This window comes from Hordeum vulgare, chromosome 7H (assembly GCF_904849725.1).
Source record: "Hordeum vulgare subsp. vulgare chromosome 7H, MorexV3_pseudomolecules_assembly, whole genome shotgun sequence".
Taxonomy (NCBI): Eukaryota; Viridiplantae; Streptophyta; class Magnoliopsida; order Poales; family Poaceae; genus Hordeum; species Hordeum vulgare.
In genome coordinates, this window is record NC_058524.1 from 19,689,665 (window position 1) to 19,711,817 (window position 22,153).

The 22,153-nt window shown below is 42.2% G+C and overlaps 1 protein-coding gene and 1 long non-coding RNA gene across 2 annotated transcripts; both read right to left on the reverse strand.

The window, feature by feature from the left end:
* Positions 1 to 9,345: 9,345 nt before the first annotated feature.
* On the reverse strand, positions 9,346 to 10,142 carry LOC123412524 (leaf-specific thionin-like). Its single transcript, XM_045105475.1, has 3 exons — positions 9,890 to 10,142; positions 9,741 to 9,809; positions 9,346 to 9,650 (listed from the first exon to the last, which is right to left on the reverse strand). The coding sequence occupies exons 1-3, from the start codon at positions 10,122 to 10,124 to the stop codon at positions 9,550 to 9,552; spliced, it is 405 nt and encodes a 134-aa protein (XP_044961410.1). The 5' UTR covers positions 10,125 to 10,142; the 3' UTR covers positions 9,346 to 9,549.
* Positions 10,143 to 15,050: 4,908 nt separating this feature from the next.
* On the reverse strand, positions 15,051 to 15,733 carry LOC123413633. Its single transcript, XR_006613784.1, has 3 exons — positions 15,485 to 15,733; positions 15,337 to 15,405; positions 15,051 to 15,246 (listed from the first exon to the last, which is right to left on the reverse strand). It is a non-coding gene; the product is annotated as an uncharacterized LOC123413633 (long non-coding RNA).
* Between the last annotated feature and the right edge of the window lie 6,420 nt (positions 15,734 to 22,153).

Genomic DNA, 22,153 nt, shown 5'->3' on the forward strand with positions numbered 1-22,153 from the left:
TCCTTGTGCTTCCACTAAGTCCTGGAATCTAGTTGAACTATCTTTTATGTGGCTCTATGGCCTGGAATCTTGGGAAGATCATCTCTTCCTAGTCTCCAAAAGTGACTTGTCATTCTCAAATGCTTCCCAATATCATTTCATTTCCATCTTTGCCCATAGCTAAATTCTTTTTGGTGGTAATATTCCTTTTTCTAATAAAGGAATAAATCCTATTTTCTCTTAGTTTTGAAGCAAACAATATTTTTGTCAGTCCCAAATTCCCAAATAATTCTCATAAATTGTTTGGGTCATATATTCCTCAAGTATGTCAAAATATTTCCATGTCTAGTTCAAAAATAATACAAGGATATGCCTTTTCCTATATGTCACATCCCTAACCCTTAAGCAAGATAGCATTGTGCTCATGTCTTATTTGCATGTGCATCTAAGAAGTTTCAACAAAAACAACAAAGTGGCAAAGGAAAAACTCAAAACCCTAGCCACCATTTCAATTAAAGGAAATCTCAAACTAGTTCAAAATCAATGAACCCAAAATGGCCTCAAGAAATGTTCAAACTTTCTGATAAATCATGAAAGTAAATGAGCATTGGAGAAAACTATTTTCTTGACACTTTAAGCATTTTAAATAAATGCAAAAGCCACTGGTTTCAAATTTAAAAAAATTGAAATCAGAAACTATAATTTTCCAAAAATGTTGAAAACCTTGGAAATGAGTGGGGATGTTATAACAAATATTTCAGGAGGTCTAAAATAGTTTTACTTTTTTTTTGGAGCTGAAATAATTAGAAAGGTAATAAATAGCAAAACAGAAAAAACAAAAAAAAGACAAAATGGAAAAAATCTTACCTGTCGCCCAAGCCAGGCCCGGCCCATCTCGCCGCTCGTCCCCTCCCTCGCGCCAGTAGGCAGCAGGAGGTGGCCGCCGCCTCCTCCGACGCGGCCACGCACCTGCGTGCCTGCTTGGCCGCCGGTTCGCGCTGGCGACGGCGGGGATAAGCTCCCCAGAGCTTCCCCTATCCATTCCCCGCCTCGGTTCTTCCCCTCCTCCCGGATCTCCTCCTTCTCCCTGCTGCCGCCATTAGAGCCGAGCTCGAGCTCGAGCTGGCCGTGCCCCTGGCCATAGGATCCCCTCCTAGAGCACGCCATTAGCTCCGCCTCGTCGCCCTGGTCGTCTCTGCAGAAGCCGAAGCTCCCTCGCACCCTGCAACGCCCGCAACGCTGTCGTCTTCCACCTCCGGCCGCCGGACCTCTCCCATCAATTCGTCGCCCCCAGGCCATCCCCGAGCCGTGAGCTCTGCTCTGCACTCCCCGTGAGCATGCGGTCGTTTTCCCTAAGTTTTCCCCCTCGATCCCCTCCTCTAGCCCTAGTTTCACCGGAGCCCGACGAGGACCGCCGCTGCCGCTCGTCGCCGATAGCCCTCCGATGTCCAGCTCGTCCTTCCGAGGGCACCAACAGCTCCAGGACGACGTGTAGATGCCGTAGCAGCTAAGAACCGAGCGTAGATCCCTCTAATTCAAAGAGCCCGATGACGCCCGAGCCTTGGCCGCCGCCAAGCTCGTCGCCGGCGTCATCTCCGGCCAGATCAGCCCCGGCTAGGCGCAGAAACGAAGCTGCGGGAGACGTGTCGTTCCTCTGGTGCTCTCCGTGCAGCATTTGGCCCCCTGTGCACCGTTTCCGAGCCCCTCCGCCGTGCTGGTGGTCGCCGGAGGCTCCCCGCCGGCGAGGACGACCTCGCCGCCGGTGGAGGTCGACGTGGCAAGCTAACCCAGCCGATTAGTGACTTAATCAGTCGCTGACAGAGGGCCCCACGCCTGGTCAAACCCCAATTAGGGGCTGGTCAGCGCGGGATTAGTCCCAGAGAGGCTGACCAGTGGGGCCCCCCTGTCAGGTTTGACCTGAACAGGTCGGCTGACCTGCTAACGTCAGCCTGATGCAATAAATGGAATTTTCAGTTTAAAACTAATTCAGGAAATTGCTAAAATTTGCAAAAATCATAGAAATTAATCTGTAACTCCAATGAAAATAAATTATATATGAAAAAGTATCAGAAAAATTCAAGGATTCTGATTATGCTATTTGCACTATGTTTGAAAAAGTGACAGGACCCTAAATTTTGAAATAAGGATTAATTCAATTCTTTTAATCACTTTATAAATGGAATTTGCAAAAATATCCAAATTTCATTATAAATGCAATGATCACACACTGCCCTAGATATAAATCAGTACCATAACATGACATTTCATGCATGTTAACATTAGGTTGATCTGAGCATCAGGTCGAATCAATTAAACCGGTATCCGAGAATACCGTTTGAATTGCTATTCGAATGTGATTCAAATCAACTCCAAACCTAAAACATCTTGGTTATAATAACTTATCACTTGCATTCTCATGCCATGCTCATGCATCATTTGGATTGCATGTGATTGTTATTGAATGTTACCATTCATTTCGGTAGGCTCCGCACCCCCGGATTCCACCGAATATCCGTCTGACGGATATCGTTCCTCCTCTGAGCAACAAGGCAAGCAACCCTTTTGATCATCCCGATAACACCTATGTTCTTGCTCCTGCACCTAATTATTACATTAGGATCAAATGCTTCAAGTGCTTTTGCCACGATAGTTGGACCCACTTCCTTTGCATGACTTAACCTTGTCACAGTAAATAGCCGAACCTTGCAACCTAGCATACCTGGTAGTTGCTTGAGCTATGATGTGCCTTATCCTGCTATGCATGCTATGCTTAGAGTTGTGTATGGTCTGTCATCTGGGAGATGAACAGAAATGTGGAATGTGTTCGGTGAGAAAAGGTCGTGTGTTGAACTTGATTTGGTAAAGGCACCGGTGAAAGGCTGTGTAGGAGTACATGGCGGGTTGTTTCATTGGAACCGTCCTTAGGAACTGAGTTCCGTGTATGTAATCCAAGACTAGATACTACCACATGCTGGGCCCTGAAATATGACCCCGCTCGGCCTATTAATCGCGTAGTACTCGGTCCAGGAGTTGCAAGTAGTTTCTGGTGTTTATAGTAATGCTGGAGGCCGTGCATGGTGCTGACCTGAGAGGTGGACCGTGATGCGGTAGGCAGTGGCACGGTGTACCAAGTGGCACCCGGATGGTGGGCTTGGGAACCCTGCGCACATCGTTTGAGGCCGTGGCAGAAACCTCGGCCGGACTTCCGTACGGGTTACTCTCAGATAGGCGATAAACCTGGACTAGGTACTAGTGTGGTTAACGGTCGTGGCCGACTCCCTCGCTGGGCTTCCGTTTGAAGGTTGCCGAGGTGCATGACGGGCACATGACGATAAGTGGCGGGAGCGTGTGTGACGAAGTACACCCCTGTAGGGTATGATCTATTTGAATAGCCGCGTCCGCGGATATGGACTACTTGGAGACATATGTTGTTCATAGATAACTTCAATGGCTACTCATAAAATTGTCAAGATAAGCGTGAGTGTCGTGGACGGCATTTCCGTACGGAGACGGAATGATTCCACGATAGTGTATTGTTGTGGTGTTAGTGGACTCGTGTGCGAGAAATCAAGTTATCAAAATTATTTAAAAATGCAAGTTGTCTAGCCACGAGTCAAATGCTGGCTTCCCGCATGAAACCCCACAATACCTTTTGATACCTTGCATGAGTAGTTAGTTCTCCTAAAGTCTTGCTGAGTATCTTCGTACTCATGTTTGTTTAATAAATGTTGCAGAGGTTGCTAATGACCCTAATGGAGGGTTCTTCGTAGACATCGACGATGACGAGTAGCTGGTGTCCCAGCTACGATCCGGCCCTACGTCGGCTCTGTAGTATAGTCAGGCCATATGCCTTCTAGTTGCTCTGTCTGTACCCAGACAGTTTATAACTCTTCCGCTGGCTTGTAATTGTATGACTGCTATTATGGGTCGAGAGACCCTTAATGTGTAATATTATGTGTGTGGCTCTTCCGAGCCTCTTAAATAAAGGTTGTATGTTTATGGTTATGTTGTGATGCCATCGATGTATCTATACATATCGATATGCCATGCGTACGTGTGTCGTACTTGATATGTATGGGGTTCGATTACCTAGTCGTGAACTTTGGTAGCACTCCTTACAAGGAAATGCCCCTTTGTGATCCAACGAGCCTTGGTAGTTCGCTACTGCTCCGGACACATTGGTTGACCGACATGTGTCCTTCTTAGCTGCTGTGTCTGTCCCCTTTGGGGAAATGTCACGCGACGTAATAGAGTCCTTGTAGCTTGCTACGACTCATCTACGTTCGTTGATGACCGACACCTGCTTTGTTGGGTCATGTATGCCTGTCCTTGTGCGGAACTGCCACTTTGGTTTATGACTACACATGTCGATCCGGGTTCTTTGACATTGGATTGCTAGCGACACTATCGCATACGTGAGTCAAAAGACGCAAACGGTCCCGGCTAAGGAAAGGCTGCAGCCGTGGAGTTAACCGTGCGTGAGACCACAAAGGGATGCGATGTGTTACAGGCTGGATTCCTATGGCTTAGGATCGGGGTCCCGACACTATACTGCCATGAACAACACTTTGTGAAGGAAGTGTCATTTCTACATTCATGTTTTCCGTCAAAAATTTTGTGGACTCTTTCCTATCCATATTAGGTCATCATGTCAAAATTCAGCATCATTAGCCTAGTAAGTATTTCTCAGCTAATTTCCAAAGTGTTTGTCGAGAAAGGAACTTTATGAAGGAGGTACTATCTAGATATGTCCTAATGATTTAAAATTTTGATATCACCTTCTGATGCTCAAATAATAATACTCCTCCAAATGATTTGAAACATAAATGACGAGGTCGTGCAGTCGCACTGGTTGATGACTAGTAATATAAATGGAAAAGGAGAAAATAATTAAATTATCATTTACCACACAACCACACATTATAATAATACATCACGTTATATTGGATATGACATACGTTTCTTACAAAACGATGAGCACATTATCAATAATATCGCATCACCGAGACACTTACAAGTAGAAATAAATTGACACACTGGATTGAACATGTTATCCAGTTATTCAATATAACATTGACACTCCCGTATATTCAACATGAAATGTCGATTCTCACACTTTCTTAAGCAAGGACTTCGCCAAATTCATAATCCTTAGTGCAGAGATGGCAGCATCCAGTTTTGCAATGATCTTTGACATCGTTCACTTCTTGACTCGCAACAACTGAGTGGAGAATTGTTTCCATTAGAAACAATCACTAACTCAAAGTGAATAATAATATGCAACGAATGGTCTATAACGTCTTTAGCTTACCAGCGTTGATGTTCCCGCACAATGAGGACATGCATCCCAACTTGCAGTACTCAATGGATTTTGCGTCGACTATAAAAGAAATATGTGTGTAAATGGAAATTTTTACTCATGATATGAACGATAACGAGAAGGATGGATTCAGAATTTACCTCCGTCTGTGACAAGGTTCAAGCGGTCACATGGAGGCACACATTTTTCCAAAATCTTGCAACCACATAAGCTTGCACACGTAGGCCGAGAGGAACCCGTGACACGACATACATTATAGCAGTTTCTTGTCGTGGTGGAACAACAACAGCTCTTGGCCTCTATATGGGTCTGTTGAAGGACTAGTCCTAGCATGAGTACTCCAATAATGATACTCTTAAGACTTATGGTTTCCATATTGACCTTGTATGTATTTATCAGAAAACCAACTGATGAATCTAGTCTAGGATGATCTCTATTTATAGGAAGTATTCCATGGTGACACCAGACACATTGCCCGAAGTTATTGAATGAACAATTATTTATTATTGTGGTCTGGTTTTACTTCCAGCACACAAACACGAATAATTAACTAGTAATGGCAGTGCAGGCATCTCATATGGACGTGCAATTATTGTCATTAACATTGTTTACGACCTTAATGCATGTCAGTCACACTCATACACCAGGCTGGCCTAGAGGAAAGAGTGATCACGTCACTACCCTTTTGATCATCCCGATAACTCCTATGTTCTTGCTCCTGCACCTATTTATTGCATTAGGATCAAATGCTTCAACTGCTTTACCACGATAGTTGGACCCACTTCCTTTGCATGACTTAACCTTGTCACAGTAAATAGCCGAACCTTGCAACCTAGCATACCTGGTAGTTGCTTGAGCTATGATGTGCCTTATCCTGCTATGCATGCTATGCTTAGAGTTGTGTCTGGCCTGTCATCTGGGAGATGAACAGAAATATGGAATGTGTTCGGTGAGCAAAGGTCGTGTGTTGAACTTGATTTGGTAAAGGTACCGGTGAAAGGCTGTGTAGGAGTACATGGCGGGTTGTTTCATTGGAACCGTCCTTAGGAACTGAGTTCCTGTATGTAATCCAAGACTAGATACTACCACATGCTGGGCCCTGAAATATGACCCCGCTCGGCCTATTTATCGTGTAGTACTCGGTCCAGGAGTTGCAAGTTGTTTCTGGTGTTTATAGTAATGCTGGAGGCCGTGCATGGTGCTAACCTGAGAGGTGGACCGTGATGCGGTAGGCAGTGGCACAGTGTACCAAGTGGCACCCGAATGGTGGGCTTGGGAACCCTTCGCACATCGTTTGAAGCCGTGGCGGAAACCTCGGCCGGACTTCCGTACGGGTTACTCTCAGATAGGCGATAAACCTGGACTAGGTACTAGTGTGGTTAACGGTCGTGGCCGACTCCCTCGCTGGGCTTCCGCTTGAAGGTTGCCGAGGTGCATGACGTGCACATGGCGATAAGTGGCGAGAGCGTGTATGACGAAGTACACCCCTGCAGGGTTATGATCTATTCGAATAGCCGCGTCCGCGGATATGGACTACTTGGAGACATATGTTGTTCATAGATAACTTCAATGGCTACTCATAAAATTGTCAATATAAGCGTGAGTGTCGTGGACGGCATTTCCGTATGGAGACGGAATGATTCCACGATAGTGTATTGTTGTGGTGTTAGTGGACTCGTGTGCGAGAAATCAAGTTGTCAAAACTAATTTCAAAAAGCAAGTTTGTCTAGCCACGAGTCAAATGCTGGCTTCCCGCATGAAACCCCACAATACCTTTTGATACCTTGCATGAGTAGTTAGTTCTCCTAAAGTCTTGCTGAGTACCTTCGTACTCATGTTTGCTTAATAAATGTTGCAGAGGTTGCTAATGACCCTAATGGAGGGTTCTTCGTAGACATCGACGACGACGAGTAGCTGGTGTCCCAGCTACGATCTGGCCCTACGTCGGCTCTGTAGTATAGTCAGGCCACGTGCCTACTAGTTGCCCTGTCTGTACCCAGACAGTTTATAACTCTTCCGCTGGCTTGTATTGTATGACTGCTATTATGGGTCGTGAGACCCTTAATGTGTAATAATATGTGTGTGGCTCTTCCGAGCCTCTTAAATAAAGCTTGTATGGTTATGGTTATGTTGTGATGCCATCAATGTATCTATACATATCGGTATGCCATGCGTACGTGTGTCTTACTTGATATGTATGGGGTTCGAATACCTAGTCGTGAACTTTAGTAGCACTCCTTACAAGGAAATGCCCCTTTGTGATCCAACGAGCCTTGGTAGTTCGCTACTGCTCCGGACACATTGGTTGACCGGCATGTGTCCTTCTTAGCTGTTCTGTCTGTCCCCTTTGGGGAAATGTCGCGCGACGTAATGGAGTCCTTGTAGCTTGCTACGACTCGTCTACGTTCGTTGATGACCGACACCTACTTTGTTGGGTCATGTATGCCTGTCCTTGTGCGGAACTGCCAGTTTGGTTTATGACTAGACATGTCGATCCGGGTTCTTTGACATTGGATTGCTAGCGACACTATCGCATACGTGAGTCAAAAGACGCAAACGGTCCCGGCTAAGGTAAGGCTGCAGCCGTGGAGTTAACCGTGCGTGAGACCACAAAGGGATGCGATGTGTTACAGGCTGGATTCCTATGGCTTAGGATCGGGGTCCCAACAATACATACATACATACGCATCTAATACATCATTTATTTTTATTTTTTTTCTCTCAAAACTCTCATCTCCCTCTCTGTCAACAGACAACAGAGAAACAACTCTCTGCTAACTCAACATAGGAGAACCAAATGTTCAATCCTTCCTACCGGAGTCTACCGTCGACGGATCGGGGTCCCGTTTGCCGGAACGGAACCGGGGCGGCGAGGAGAACGACATGGTGGGAGGAGCCCGAGGAGGGGCTCACCGACGTTGACGGGAGGGGCCGGTGAAGCCGTAGTTCGCGGGAAGGACGGGGTTGACGGCGGTGATGACACGGTGGTGGTGATGCCGGTGAGGACGGTCGGTCGTGCCGGCGAGGAGGAGCCGGCCGGAGGTTCACCGAGAGGGGCCCCGGTGAGGAGGGCCCCCGGGATGGAGCCGCCGACGGGGAGGGGCTCGGCCGGGGGGGCTCCTAGGGTCGGTCTCCAGGGGGGGTGGTGCCGCGGTGGGAGAACAAGGGGCCTCGGCCGGCGGGAGATCTGGGGGCCGCCGGCGGGAGGGACCCGACGGGAGGTGGAGGAGGTGGAGAGGAGGGGCACGGGTGAGAGGGAGCTGCTGACGGGGGGGCTCGCCGGCCAGGGAGGAGGAGGCCGTGGGGGGGGCGACGGGGGAGCTCGCCGACGGGAGAAGGCTCGCCGGCCAGGGGAGGAAGTGGATCTGAGGGGGGGGCGAAGGGAGGAGAGGAGGGCTCGTGGGGGGTGGGTGTGGGGGATCTGGCGTGGGGTGGGGGGCTCTCGTGGACAGGGAGTTACGGGAGAGAGAGAGGTGGGGGGTTGCGTCGGTGGGGGTGGGGCCCCCCACGAGGGGGAGGCTGGCGGCGCTCGGTGGGAGGGGAGGGAGCGAGAGGGGCTCCCTCGCCAGGGGGAGGCGCTAGGGTTTGAGGGATGGGGTGGCCCTTTTCTCGTCTGACTTTATTTTAATGCTTCGAATTTGATTCGGTTTCAACCAACACGAGATCATTGATATCACTTCCGATGACGTGGCATCATTAGCGCGGGATCAGTGTCGCTTAATTACAATCATTACTATAGCAAAACTCGAGGATGTCACACCATATTAGGGCATCGTGTCAAAATTTAGCATCATTAGCCTAGTAAATATTTCTCAGCTAATTTCCAAAGTGTTTGTCCAGAAAGGAACTTTTTGAAGGAGGTACTGTCTAGACATGTCCTAATGATTTCAAATTTTGATATGACCTTCTGATGCTCAAATAATAACACTCCTCCAAATGATTTGAAATATGAATGACGAGGTCGTGCAGTCGCACTGGTTGATGACTAGTAATATAAATGGAAAAGGAGATAATAATTAAATTATCATTTACCACACAACCACACATTATAATAATACATCACATTATATTGGATATGACATACGTTTCTTACAAAACGATGAGCACATTAATTATCAATAATATCGCATCACCGAGACACTTACAAGCAGAAATAAATTGACACACTGGATTGAACATGTTATCCAGTTATTCAATATAACATTGACACTCCCGTATATTCAACATGAAATGTCGACTGTCACACTTTCTTAAGCAAGGACTTCGCCAAATTCATAATCCTTAGTGCAGAGATGGTAGCATCCAGTTTTGCAATGATCTTTGACATCGTTCACTTCTTGACTCGCAACAACTGAATGGAGAATTGTTTCCATTAGAAACAATCACTAACTCAAAGTGAATAATAATATGCAACGAATGGTCCATAACGTCTTTAGCTTACCAGAGTTGATGTTCCCGCACAATGAGGACATGCATCCCAACTTGCAGAACTCAATGGATTTTGCTTCGTCTATAAAACAAATATGTATGTAAATGGAAATTTTTACTCATGATATGAACGATAACGAGAAGGATGGATTCAGAATTTACCTGCGTCCGTGACAAGGTTGAAGCGGTCACATGGAGGCACACATTTTTCCAAAATCTTGCAACCACATAAACTTGCACATGTAGGCCGAGAGGAACCGGTGACACGACATACATTATAGCAGTTTCTTGTCGTGGTGGAACAACAACAGCTCTTGGCCTCTATATGGGTCTGTTGAAGGACTAGTCCTAGCATGAGCACTCCAATAATGATACTCTTAAGACTTATGGATTCCATATTCACCTTGTATGTATTTATCAGAAAACCAACTGATGAATCTAGTCTCGGATGCTCTCTATTTATAGGAAGTATTCCATGGTGACACCAGACATGCCACATTGCACGAAGGTATTGAATGAACAATTCTTTATTTTTGTGGTCTGGTTTTACATCCAGCACACAAACACGAATAATTAAATAGTAATGGCGGTGCAGGCATCTCATATAGACGTGCAATTATTGTCAATAACATTGTTTACGACCTTAATGCATGCCTGTCACACTCATACACAAACACGAATGGCCTAGAGGAAAGAGTGATCATGTCACAACACTTATTATAATGCATGACCTAGTGTACATGTTGGATCAATAAGTAGATTAAAGAAGCTTTATGATTATCTTCTATCCTTGATTCGTGAGATTCATAATGAATAGAATCAATGCACAAGTTTGATTGAATCTGGGATGACTACTGGTATATGTTCCATGTAGAGTACTTCACCTAAAACTTGGTGTACTCTAGATAATTTTTATGATTCTACCACTGACTCAAATTTTATTATTATTTATGTTAACTTCAACTGACTTATCGACACATATGATTGCACATATTTAAAACAGCATGATCGAATAAAACAAGTTTTTCTCATTAACTGTATTTTTCGAACATACCCATCCATGTATGCACGAGAAATTATGAGTCGAATTTGTGTGACCTGTGCAACATACTACCAATTAGTCTGTTATTTCATTTGGGTTGTTGGGTTCGTTTAGGACCAACTCTTATATAGCATCGTAACAACATAGAGATAAACATTACCTAACGATCGTCCGATGATATTTGATTTGTTAAGCACCACTTGTTTGTTGTACTACATACGCGTATGAAAGGGGTCGTCTAACAACCGCACATGCATGCTTAGGTGTTGGGGCCAATAAATTGTGTGCTTAGATAATAAAAAATACTAATAAAAAAATTGAGAGCCAAGAAATTACACATAGTCACATAGATCATTCTGTCGTACGTTATTATCGCGTACATCATCACCAACATGTATACAACAAACAAAAAATATAACGATAATAGACCCAAGATGCCTAACCTTTTCTATCGTGAACACCAAATGGTTTCACATAATACTCTCTCTAGTACATATCAATTACTGAAGTTGTACTAAAGCTGCAATGATTAATATGAATTAGAAGGATAGAAATTTGAGCACAAGAAAATATCAGTTGTCCCAAAAGTTACAACATACCTAAATATATTAACATTATAACAACATTGTAATTATCCAAAAATATTTTGCATGTAACATCTTGTACATATATGGATGTAGGCAAAGCTCTAAATGGTTCTAATCAAATCCATATTGCAATGTGTTGGTATTTTGTAACTAGTCATGGACACGTTGTCCATGTTTTCTTTATTTTCCTTTAGATGGGATAGAACATCTTCCTCTTTAATAGTTCTCTATGAAAGCCCAAGAGCCTACAAATCCCCCTCCTTTATTGCGATCACATTGCCAAGTCACCATCCATGGATGCCCGAGTATCCATCAATCAAGAGTTTATTTCTTTGTAGTAATCAAGAATCGGTGTTAATTGAATTCAATGGTGCGGCTTGCGAGGCATCTCCTCTTCTCTTTTTTCTATTCTTTGATTACCTTAGTGGCCTCTTGATGTTCGAAACAACTTGCAAAGAATATTTGAATTGGTGGGATTCCCTATATGCAACCTAGATGGGACTATAGCTGCGAAATTCAATGAGTCCCTTGTGTTTCTTTTTATCAGGGTATACGTCCTACACTTCTGATAGTATCAATGAAATCATGTCTTGTAATCAAAAACATGTCATGTATCACTTGGTCACTCGGGCATTAATTTGGCATCCCTCATGGGGGCTCGTGTATTCGAGTACCACGCAAGCGATTTTTTTTCAGGCACGCGCATCTATATTTAAAATTATAGCGTGACGGTAGAACCAAGTGGAACGATGCGTACGTACGTATTTATTTTTATAGTAGGTATAGATGTTTTATTCCACTAACTTATTGACACATATACCACTCCATATATTCAAAACTACATGATTGAACATAACAAGTTTCCGTTCATTAATTGTATATTTCTAGCATCCCCATCAATGTACGCGTGAAAAAACATGAATCAGATTGGTGTGACCTCTTTGGCATACTACCAATTAATCTATTACTACATTTGGGTGTTGAGTTAGTTTAGGACCATCTCTTGTATAGCGTCGTAACATGATAGACATATAGTACCTACCGATCGCAGGATGACATTTCATTTATTAACCAACACTTGTTTGCTGTACTACATACGTGCATGTAAGGGGCCGGCTAGCAACCACCCATGTATGGTTAGGTGATGGGGAAAATTATTTACGACCTTACCATATTGAAAATAATAATGAAAAAATGCGACATACAATAACGTACACTTAGACACATAGATTATTCTCGCGTACATAAAACCAAAACAATATTAATGTGTACATCATCAACAACATCTAAACAAAGAACAAATAATCTAAGCATAAGACAACCAAGATGCTTAACCTTTTCTATGGTGATAACCAAAATGTTTCGGATCAATTATTAACACTGACTCATGTCACTCTTTCAGTCGATACCTTATGTTTTCTTATCTTTTTAGTTGATTTTTGTTTTGATGCTTTTCATGGTATAAATTTTATATTTATCACTCGATCTCATTTGTACCATTGCCTGTTAATGACTATCTGCTGAAAGGAAAGCCAAAAATTCAGTAATGCTTTCTGTTTATTACGAGGTGAGTTACTATTTCATTTTTACGTATGTAACTTAGGCCTATATTTTGAACTGTGTTATATATTTTGATGCTTCTCATGGTACTCTGATGATCTTGTTAGTTTGTAAATATGCTTCACATGACTTAATAAAAATCTATCGCTTTTGGAATAAGTAGTTACAAATAGCTACGACTTCCCGTTAGTGACTAGTTCATGCATTTTAAATGCGTTTATGAGAAGGAGGGTTCATATGTGAGGATGATGTGGCACAAATAGTCAACCCTGTTACAGTTGAAAGTTAATTGGGATGGATTTAATGACTAGCGGGGTCATATGTGAGTCTAAGAAATTACAATAGAAATGAACACAATATTACATTTCAGAAAAAGTTATAAACTTTGAAAATTCCAATGAATCTGTTTATGGCATTTCAGAAAATCATAGAAAGTAAAACGTAACTCACATGAAATTAAATTATATATGAAGAATTAACATAATATTCCAATGAATCTGTTTATGGCATTTTCATGCATGTTAGAACAACGTGTGTCCTCTTTTTAGGACATTCAAATAAATGACATTTAAATAATCACATATGGTGTTTGACTTTGAAACTTTGGATCGGACCAACTTCATTTAATCTTGTTGCTTGATGCATTAGCGCAAACAACATCATATTGCCATGTCATGTTCACACATCATAGTGTTGCATTTCCGTGATGTAAATTTTGTTATTTTTCTGTTTGCCGGTGTTGTTCCCTGTTGGTAGATGATGGTTCCGACGTTGTGATTGTTGACACTACTGAAGACTCATGGTAATCTTCGGAACTGTCAAGCAAGCAACACCCTTGAACATTTCGATACAATCCCACTGTCTCACTCTTCCTCTCATTTCAATGCATTAGGACAACATGATTCAACTGTTGGTTATTTACATTTTTGCAGAGATAGACGTTGTTTAGTTTATGTTTTCATATTGATATTGACATCGAAGGATTAGCTTGGTAACCCAGATAGTGGTGTGGCTCCTTTGGTTGGGCCGTTGTAGCTTTCCAGGCTCTTCCATCCATTTATAGTAGATTTCTGTACCCACACATGTAACTTCTGCTTGATGTTTGTATCGTCCGAATGTTGGGCCATGTGACCCCCTGCTTGTAACATTATACTACATTGGCTCTTCGGAGCCTTCTAAATATATATTTTGTTGTACAGTTATGTTATGATTTCATGTTGTATCTACACATATCTTGCATATTGCGTGTATATTTAAAATGAATTGGTATGTGTCGAAATTAGCTCTATAATAAAATGCCTCCTTTTGCTTCCATGTAGTGGAATTTAGTTGAACTATCTTTTCTGTGGCTCTATGGCATGGAATCTTGGGAAGATCATCTCTTCCTAGTCTCCAAAAGTGACTTGTCATTCTCAAATGCATCCCAATATCATGTCATTTCCATCTTATCCCATAGCCAAATTCTTTTTGATGGTAATATTCCTTTTTTTAATAAAGGAATAAATCCAATTTGCTCTTAGTTTTGAAGCAAACTATATTTTTGTCTCCCCCACATTCCCAAATAACTCTCATAAATTGTTTGGATCATATATTCATCACGTATGTCAAAATATTTCCTTGTCTAGTTCAAAAATAATACAAAGATATGCCTTTTCCTATACTGCCATGAATAACACTTTGTGAAGGAAGTGTCATTTCTACATTCGTGTTTTCCGTCAAAAATTTGGTGGACTCTTTCCTATCCATATTACGGCAGCATGTCAAAATTCAGCATCATTTGCCTATTAAATATTTCTCAGCTAATTTCCAAAGTGTCTCTCGAGAAAGGAACTTTGTGAAGGAGGTACTGTCTAGGCATATCCTAAAGATTTCAAAAAATTTTATGACCTTCTGATGCTCAAATAATAACACTCCTCCAAATGATTTGAAACATGAATGACGAGGTCGTCCAGTCGCACTGGTTGATGACTAGTAATATAAATGGAAAAGGAGAAAATATTTTAATTATGATTTACCACACAACCACACATTATAATAATACAACACATTATATTGGATATGACATACGTTTCTTACAAAACGATGAGCACATTATCAATAATATCGCATCACCGAGACACTTACAAGAAGAAATAAATTGACACACTGGATTGAACATGTTATCCAGTTATTCAATATAACATTGACACTCCCGTATATTCAACATGAAATGTCGACTGTCACACTTTCTTAAGGAAGGACTTCGCCAAATTCATAATCCTTAGTGTAGAGATGGTAGCATCCAGTTTTGCAATGATCTTTGACATCGTTCACTTCTTCACTCGCAACAACTAAGTGGAGAATTGTTTCCATTAGAAACAATCACTAACTCGAAGTGAATAATAATATGCAACGAATGGCCCATAATGTATTTCGCTTACCAGCGTTGATGTTCTCGCACAATGAGGACATGCATTCCAACTTGCAGTACTCAATGGATTTTGCGCCGTCTATAAAAGAAATATGTATGTAAATGGAATTTTTACTCAAGATATGAACGATAACGAGAAGCATGGATTCAGAATTTACCTCCGTCTGTGACAAGGTTCAAGCGGTTACATGAAGGCACACATTTTTCCAAAATCTTGCAACCACATAAGCTTGCACACGTAGGCCGAGAGGAACCCGTGACACGACATACATTATAGCAGTTTCTTGTCGTGGTGGAACAACAACAACTCTTGGCCTCTATATGGGTCTGTTGAAGGACTAGTCCTAGCATGAGTACTCCAATAATGATACTCTTAAGACTTATGGTTTCCATATTCACCTTGTATGTATTTATCAGAAAACCAACTGATGAATCTAGTCTAGGATGATCTCTATTTATAGGAAGTATTCCATGGTGACACCAGACATGCCACATTGCCCGAAGGTATTGAATGAACAATTATTTATTATTGTGGTCTGGTTTTACTTCCAGCACACAAACATGAATAATTAACTAGTAATGGCAGTGCAGGCATCTCATATGGACGTGCAATTATTGTCATTAACATTGTTTACGACCTTAATGCATGTCGGTCACACTCATACACCAGGCTGGCCTAGAGGAAAGAGTGATCACGTCACTAAACTTATTATAATGCATGACCTATCGTACATGTTGGATCAATAAGTAGATTAAAGAAGCTTTGTGGTTATCTTCTATCCTTGATTCATGAGATTCATAATGAATACAATCAATGCACAAGTTTGAGTGAATCTGGGGTGACTACTAGTATATGTTCCATGTCGAGTACTTCACCTAAAACTTGGTGTACTCTAGATAATTTTTATGATTCTACCATCGACTCAAATTTGATTATTATTTATGTAATCTTCAACCGACTTATCGACACATATGACTGCACATATTTAAAACAGCATGAGCGAATATAACAAGTATTTTCTCATTAACTGTATTTTTTGAGCATACCCATCAATGTATGCACGAGAAATTATGAGTTGGATTTGTGTAACCTGTGAAACATACTATCTATTAATCTGTTATTTCATTTGGGTTGTTGGGTTCGTTTAGGACCAACCCGTATATAGCATCGTAACAACATAGAGAGAAACATTATCTAACAATAGTACGATGATATTTGATTTGTTAACCACCACTTGTTTGTTCTACTACATATGTGTATGAAAGGGGTTGTCTAACAACCGCACATGCATGCTTAGGTGTTGGGGCCGATAAATTGTGTGCTTAGATAATAAAAAATAGTAATGAAAAAAATTGAGAGCCAAGAAATTACACATAGTCACATAGAATATTCTGTCGTACATTATTATCGCGTACATCATCACCAACATGTATAAAACAAACAAAAATTATAACCATAAGAGACCCAAGATGCCTAACCTTTTCTATCATGAACATCAAATGGTTTCAGATAATACTCTCTCTAGTACATATTAATTACTAAAGTTGTACTAAAGCTGCAATGATTAATATGAATCAGAAGGATATAAATTTTAGCGCAAGAAAATATCAGTTGTCCCAAAAGTTACAACATACGTAAATATATTAACATTATAACACCATTGTAATTATCCAAAAATATTTTGCATGTAACATCTTGTACATATACGCATGTAGGCAAAGCTCTAAATGGTCCTAATCAAATCCATCTTGCATTTTTTGGTATTTTGTAACTAGTCGTGGACACGTTGTCCATGTTTTTTTTCTTTTCCTTTATATGGGGTAGAACATATTCCCCTTTAATAACTATCTATGAAAGTCCAAGAGCCTACAAATCCCCCTCCTTTATTGCGATCTAATTGCCAAGTCACCATGCACAGAAGCCCGAGTATCCCTCAATCAAGAGTTTATTTCTTTTTTCCGTTCTTTGATTTCCTTAGTGCCCTCTTGATGTTCGAAACAACTTGCAAAGAATATTTGAATTGGTGGGATTCCCTATATGCAACCTAGATGGGACTATAGCTGCGAAATTCAATGAGTCCCTTGTGTTTCTTTTTATCAGGGTATACGTCCTACACTTCTGATAGTATCAATGAAATCATGTCTTGTAATCAAAAACATGTCATGTATCACTTGGTCACTCGAGCATTACTTTGGCATCCCTCATGGGGGCTCGTGTATTCGAGTACCACGCAAGCGATTTTTTTCAGCCACGCGCATCTATATTCAAAATTATAGCATGACGGTAGAACCAAGTGGAACGATGTGTACGTACGTATTTATTTTCATAGTAGGTATAGATGTTTTATTCCACTAACTTATTGACACATATACCACTCCATATATTCAAAACTACATGATTCAACATAACAAGTTTCCGTTCATTAATTGTATATTTCTAGCATCCCCATCAATGTACGCGTGAAAAAATATGAATCAGATTGGTGTGACCTCTTTGGCATACTACCAATTAATCTATTACTACATTTGGGTGTTGAGTTAGTTTAGGACCATCTCTTGTATAGCGTCGTAACATGATAGACATATAGTACCTACCGATCGCAGGATGACATTTCATTTATTAACCAGCACTTGTTTGTTGTACTACATACGTGCATGTAAGGGGCCGGCTAGCAACCACCCATGTACGGTTAGGTGATGGGGCAAATTATTTACGACCTTACCATATTGAAAATAATAATGAAAAAATGCGACATACAATAACGTACACTTAGACACATAGATTATTCTCGCGTACATAAAACCAAAACAATATTAATGTGTACATCATCAACAACATCTAAACAAAGAACAAATAATCTATGCATAAGACAACCAAGATGCTTAACCTTTTCTATCGTGATAACCAAAATGTTTCGGATCAATTATTAACACTGACTCATGTCACTCTTTCAGTCGATACCTTATGTTTTCTTATCTTTTTAGTAGATTTTTGTTTTGATGCTTTTCATGGTATAAATTTTATATTTATCACTCGATCTCATTTGTACCATTGCCTGTTAATGACTATCTGCTGAAAGGAAAGCCAAAAATTCAGTACTGCTTTCTGTTTATTACGAGGTGAGTTACTATTTCATTTTTACGTATGTAACTTAGGTCTATATTTTGAACTGTGTTATATATTTTGATGCTTCTCATGGTACTTTGATGAGCTTGTTAGTTTGTAAATATGCTTCACATGACTTAATAAAAATCTATCGCTTTTGGAATAAGTAGTTACAAATAGCTACGGCTTCCCGTTAGTGACTAGTTCATGCATTTTAAATGCGTTTATGAGAAGGAGGGTTCATATGTGAGGATGATGTGGCACAAATAGTCAACCCTGTTACAGTTGAAAGTTAATTGGGATGGATTTAATGACTAGCGGGGTCATATGTGAGTCTAAGAAATTACAATATAAATGAACACAATATTACATTTCAGAAAAAGTAATAAACTTTGAAAATTCCAATGAATCTGTTTATGGCATTTCAGAAAATCATAGAAAGTAAAACGTAACTCACGTGAAATTAAATTACATATGAAGAATTAACATAATATTCCAATGAATCTGTTTATGGCATTTTCATGCATGTTAGAACAACGTGTGTCCTCTTTTTAGGACATTCAAATAAATGACATTTAAATAATCACATATGGTGTTTGACTATGAAACTTTGGATTGAACCAACTTCATTTAATCTTGTTGCTTGATGCATTAGCGCAAACAACATCATATTGCCATGTCATGTTCACACATCATAGTGTTGCATTTCCGTGAAGTAAATTTTGTTCTTTTTCTGTTTGCCGGTGTTGTTCCCTGTTGGTAGATGATGGTTCCGACGTTGTGATTGTTGACACTACTGAAGACTCATGGTAATCTTCGGAACTGTCAAGCAAGCAACCCCCTTGAACATTTCGATACAATCCCACTGTCTCACTCTTCCTCTCTTTGACATTGGATTGCTAGCGACACTATCGCATGCGTGAGTCAAAAGACGCAAACGGTCCCGGCTAAGGTAAGGCTGCAGCCGTGGAGTTAACCGTGCGTGAGACCACAAAGGGATGCGATGTGTTACAGGCTGGATTCCTATGGCTTAGGATCGGGGTCCCGACAATACATACATACATACGCATCTAATACATCATTTATTTTTATTTTTTTTCTCTCAAAACTCTCATCTCCCTCTCTGTCAACAGACAACAGAGAAACAACTCTCTGCTAACTCAACATAGGAGAACCAAATGTTCAATCCTTCCTACCGGAGTCTACCGTCGACGGATCGGGGTCCCGTTTGCCGGAACGGAACCGGGGCGGCGAGGAGAACGACATGGTGGGAGGAGCCCGAGGAGGGGCTCACCGACGTTGACGGGAGGGGCCGGTGAAGCCGTAGTTCGCGGGAAGGACGGGGTTGACGGCGGTGATGACACGGTGGTGGTGATGCCGGTGAGGACACTCGGTCGTGCCGGCGAGGAGGAGCCGGCCGGAGGTTCACCGAGAGGGGCCCCGGTGAGGAGGGCCCCCGGGATGGAGCCGCCGACGGGGAGGGGCTCGGCCGGGGGGGCTCCTAGGGTCGGTCTCCAGGGGGGGTGGTGCCGCGGTGGGAGAACAAGGGGCCTCGGCCGGCGGGAGATCTGGGGGCCGCCGGCGGGAGGGACCCGACGGGAGGGGGAGGAGGTGGAGAGGAGGGGCACGGGTGAGAGGGAGCTGCTGACGGGGGGGCTCGCCGGCGGGAGGGCTCGTCGGCCAGGGAGGAGGAGGCCGTGGGGGGGGGCGACGGGGGAGCTCGCCGACGGGAGAAGGCTCGCCGGCCAGGGGAGGAAGTGGATCTGAGGGGGGGGCGAAGGGAGGAGAGGAGGGCTCGTGGGGGGTGGGTGTGGGGGATCTGGCGTGGGGTGGGGGGCTCTCGTGGGCAGGGAGTTACGGGAGAGAGAGAGGTGGGGGCCTGCGTCGGTGGGGGTGGGGCCCCCCACGAGGGGGAGGCTTGTATTTGATTAGAGCATCTGATTATGATACGCCAACCTGGAAATCATAATTCCTTTGGTAATTAAGTATCGATATTTTTCAGATGTTCTATTAACACGATGCATTGCATCCTATATTCCTCTGTTTGAGTACCGTTACTCACATCAGATCATTGTGGATTATCAGACTCATTCCGAGTTATTATCCGACGACATCCTTTGCTTTAGAAAATTCCTGGGATTGCTTCCCCTGACACATGATGCCATTGGTAAATTGTGTCTTCTCCCTCTGGTAAATTCTATCCTATACTTTTGTCGGCCATGCGCTGTTGTCAAGCATGTGTTAATTACTCTTGAAGTGTATGGTATATGTTAATTAAGATGCCCCGACGGGTTGATCCTATGCCTTCCTATATCAAGATGACTCGAAAGGTTTGCATGAGTCTTACTCTTCTGGCGCTTTGTCGTATATTCTTTCAAAGGTACAACCTGATCAAAGGCGAGGAATAAATGGCAGGTGATGCATTGATGAAATGGGAGTCGACCTTGAACTCTGTGTTCATGCCCATGGAAACGACGTTGATCCTATCATAGAAACTTCTCGTATAAATAATCAATTCATTCTGTAGTTCAAATATGGGATCTGTGATCTTATCCTTTGCGGTCGTGGTTCCGACCATGTTGTCGTACCTTGATTTCATTCTCGGACGAGTTAAAGTACTTGTCTTCTTCAGATCGACACGCCGGTCCAAACCGTAAAGTTGATCTACCTCCGAGTATTATTCCTTGTAGCTCGAGGATATCGCGGAGCTATGGAACTTCTTGTGAGCTCCTCATCAACTATGATATTTTCCTTAATTCCTGTTGCCTCGTGTTTGAGTTGTTGGACACGCGAGTACATCGACTTCTGAATCCAATACGCATTGCGATTCAACAATTTTTAGTAATCTTCCTTGTTTACGAGTTTGTACTCGATCTTGTCATTCCAAGCTGTTAAGCTATGTCATCATCGCCATGTTGGAGCTCGATCATGCTATCTATAACCTTCATCCCTCGAACACAATTCCAACTGTGCGTTAAGCTTGCATCGAGCTTTCCACCTCATGTTGGTTGTTTTGAAAGGCAATCTCAATTCTAAGCGAGCAGTCTTATCTGTGTTTCCGACAACCTCTTATTTCATCATTCCCTTGCTTGATGTCGTCGCTAAACGATTACATCTTCATGAAATTTCTCGACAAATGTGTCGTGATCACCATCAGCATTTGAAGCTCTTGGAGGGTAACAATTGAATGCATGTTGAGAAATACCATCCCTTTCCCTCGATGATTTGTATTATCATCGACACCCGTGTTGCTTTCCCTCCAACACAAACGTGTTCATGTTTTGTGTTGTCCTTTGTGTTACTCTCTATCCAGCTTATGTTATCTTCTACCTTGGAGTATTACTATCTGGTATGTCAAGAATGTCGTGAAAATTGCACGCGTATTAAGAATTCTTGATATAGTAATACTTCTTGCCATCACCATTCATTTCTTGGTCCCGTGTTGTTTCTAACCGGTATACCGACAAATGAACTCTGATGTGTGGTTCCCATACTTCTGTCAACCCTATCCCCTTGAGGTTAACAACTGATTGTTTCCTTCTTGGTGTGTTGGGTGTTGACTCATCATTTTAGCATTGGTTGTGCTACTCAACCCGTATTTCCGAGTGCACCCTTCGACCAATGTTTAATTGTTGTTGTTCCCTCGAGCATACGACATTATACCATTTGATTTGACAAATGCTATCTCCTTAATATTATAAATTTTGGAAGTTCAACACTG

Coding starts and splice junctions, on each gene's coding strand:
- LOC123412524 (XM_045105475.1), bottom strand. CDS start 10,124: ATGGAATCCATAAGTCTTAAGAGTATCATTATTGGAGTGCTCATGCTA. Junction 9,810..9,889: donor CAACCTTGTCACGGACGCAG/GTAAATTCTGAA, acceptor TTTGTTTTATAG/ACGAAGCAAAATCCATTGAG. Junction 9,651..9,740: donor GTGCGGGAACATCAACTCTG/GTAAGCTAAAGA, acceptor TTCTCCATTCAG/TTGTTGCGAGTCAAGAAGTG.